Source organism: Delphinus delphis, chromosome 5, assembly GCF_949987515.2.
Source record: "Delphinus delphis chromosome 5, mDelDel1.2, whole genome shotgun sequence".
Taxonomy (NCBI): Eukaryota; Metazoa; Chordata; class Mammalia; order Artiodactyla; family Delphinidae; genus Delphinus; species Delphinus delphis.
This window is the reverse complement of record NC_082687.1, coordinates 94,627,161-94,629,221: the sequence shown is the minus strand read 5'-3', so window position 1 is coordinate 94,629,221 and position 2,061 is coordinate 94,627,161. Positions and strand designations below refer to the sequence as shown.

Below are 2,061 nucleotides of genomic sequence, written 5' to 3'. Positions count from 1 at the left end.
AAACACACACACACACACACACACACACACACACACACACACACACACACACAGCACTGATTCAACTCGATTCACATTCCCACCCTGGGAGCACAGACCACCTGCTCAGCGTGGAGGTGGTAGGAGTTTCCTTGGCAAGGATCCTTTCTCTCAGCTGCTTTAGGATGGTGTCTCCAGAAGGTCACCAAGATTTAGGACCGCTTCCCTTCCAGGTTGGCCTCCGAGGCAAAGTTTCAGCTCGCATTCTGCCTGGGCCTCCCTCGGGCGCGTCCGCACTCCCTCCCCGGCCCGGGGCGCCCCGGACGCGCAGCTGGCCAGCCTGCAGCGCCTCACGTTACCTTGGTGAGCTGGGCGATCTTCTTGCACATTTTCACGTGCATCTCGGGATCACAGTCCATTCTCCAGTCGGCGCCACCTCCGGCATCGGCTTTGGAGCCCGGGCAAGTCCCGGGAGCGTGAATTTTGCTGTTGAGGGCAGAAGCCATCAATGAAACGCGTCAGGCACTCAAAGCCTCTCGATGGCTCGGCTTCTCGATGGCTCGGCTTCTCGATGGCTCGGCTTCTCGATGCCCACGGTGTGCAGGTGCTTGCGCGCGCGGGCGTGTGAGTGTGTGGGCTTTCTCGGGAGAGGTGGCACTGCAGTCCCGCCGCCCGCGCCACCGCGTGGCTCCCGCGCGCCCACCCTTCCTCCTCCGGCCCTAGCTCGCTTGCTGGCTCTGCGGGCACCCGCACCCTGCGGCGAAGCGCCGAGAAACCGCACGTGCTGCTCGTGACCCGCGCGCAGCTCCCGGGCCCGTGCGGGTTTCGCCTGCAATCAGCTTCAGCGACGAGAAGCCAGTGGCCTTGGAGAGGTTTGCGCCGGTCAGGCGCGGCGCTCTGGGACACGTGGGTGGCGCCGGGCTCCGGACTCAGTGGCGACGGACCCCGCCCGTGGTGGGCATCCCAGGCCAAGGAGAAAGAAGAGCCGGCCTCAGCCTCGGGCAGCTGGGGCGTTTGGTGTGGGGAAGGGACCCTGGCGACGTGCTGCTGGCGAATGGATGGCGAGAGACCGGGCACCTTGCCGGGTGCACTCAGCCAGCGACTCCGGAGCCTCGGAGCTGGGCGCTGAGGGCTGAGAGGGGGGGGCGGGGTGCCGAGAGAGGGGCGGGGAGGGGAAAGCGAGTCGCGGGGACGCAAGGAGGTACGGGGACCCGGGCATACGTTTTGGGCCCCTGCCTGGGCTGAGGGTGGGAGCCCCCCTTCCCCCATTTTAAGAAGGACCCCGGACGTTGCGGGAGAATTGCAGGAGATTACCAAAGGGAAGAAGCCAAAAGGCCTGCCGAGGAGCTGGTGACCGAAATCTGGGACGAGAAAGCGCAGAGTACGTAGTGAGGGAATGTGTAGTGTAAGAAAGCAGAGAAAAAAGTCAAAGACAGGGGTAGAAAGGATGGTGACAGGTGTGGGAAAGGAGGAAGCAAAGAGGAATGAAGGAGTAGGTGAGTAACAAATGGAGCTGAAAGTCTGAGCAAACCGATCCCAGGGAAAGTGAAGCGACTCAACCACACACCTGGCCACCGGCCACCCGGAGCCAGAATCCTGTCAAGTCTTTGGATTACGAGCTTGTGTGGTTTTCGTTTGTTTGGTGAGTGGAGGGGTTAGCGGGCCAAATTTCTTTGTGACTTGCTTTTTCTGGTTTCAAACAGTGGGCTTTGGGGAAAGTGACAACATCCTGATCAGAATTTCCTAAAGTGTGAATAACAGCATCAAAATAATAAGCAATTTGCATGGTTAATATATTTCATTTTACAAACTGCTTTATATCAGAAGTTTTAATAATCTTGAAAAAAAAACAAGCAAACCTCAAGGGGTCTCAGAAACCACGATCCCATCCCTCCACACTACCCATTTTTATAGATGAGGAAATACAGAAAACTTGTACCAAGCAAGGCAATTACAAGTGGCAGAGTTGTGTCTGAAACAGAGATATTCCTATTCTAAATTCCTTACTTTCATCCCAATACATTATACTTCATAGGCATAGCCAACCTGGGTTTTGGTTCCTAGTTTATCCTCTTAGGTTCC

General features: G+C 57.2%; 1 protein-coding gene across 1 annotated transcript in view; it reads right to left on the bottom strand.

The window, feature by feature from the left end:
- Nucleotides 1–485, bottom strand: part of FAM184B (family with sequence similarity 184 member B) — a 111,193-nt gene extending 110,708 nt beyond the window's left edge. Inside the window, exon 1 of the mRNA XM_060012770.1 lies at nt 339–485. Within this exon, the coding sequence (XP_059868753.1) occupies nt 339–485 (147 nt within the window). The remainder of the gene's footprint in view (nt 1–338) is intronic.
- Nucleotides 486–2,061: the final 1,576 nt, after the last annotated feature.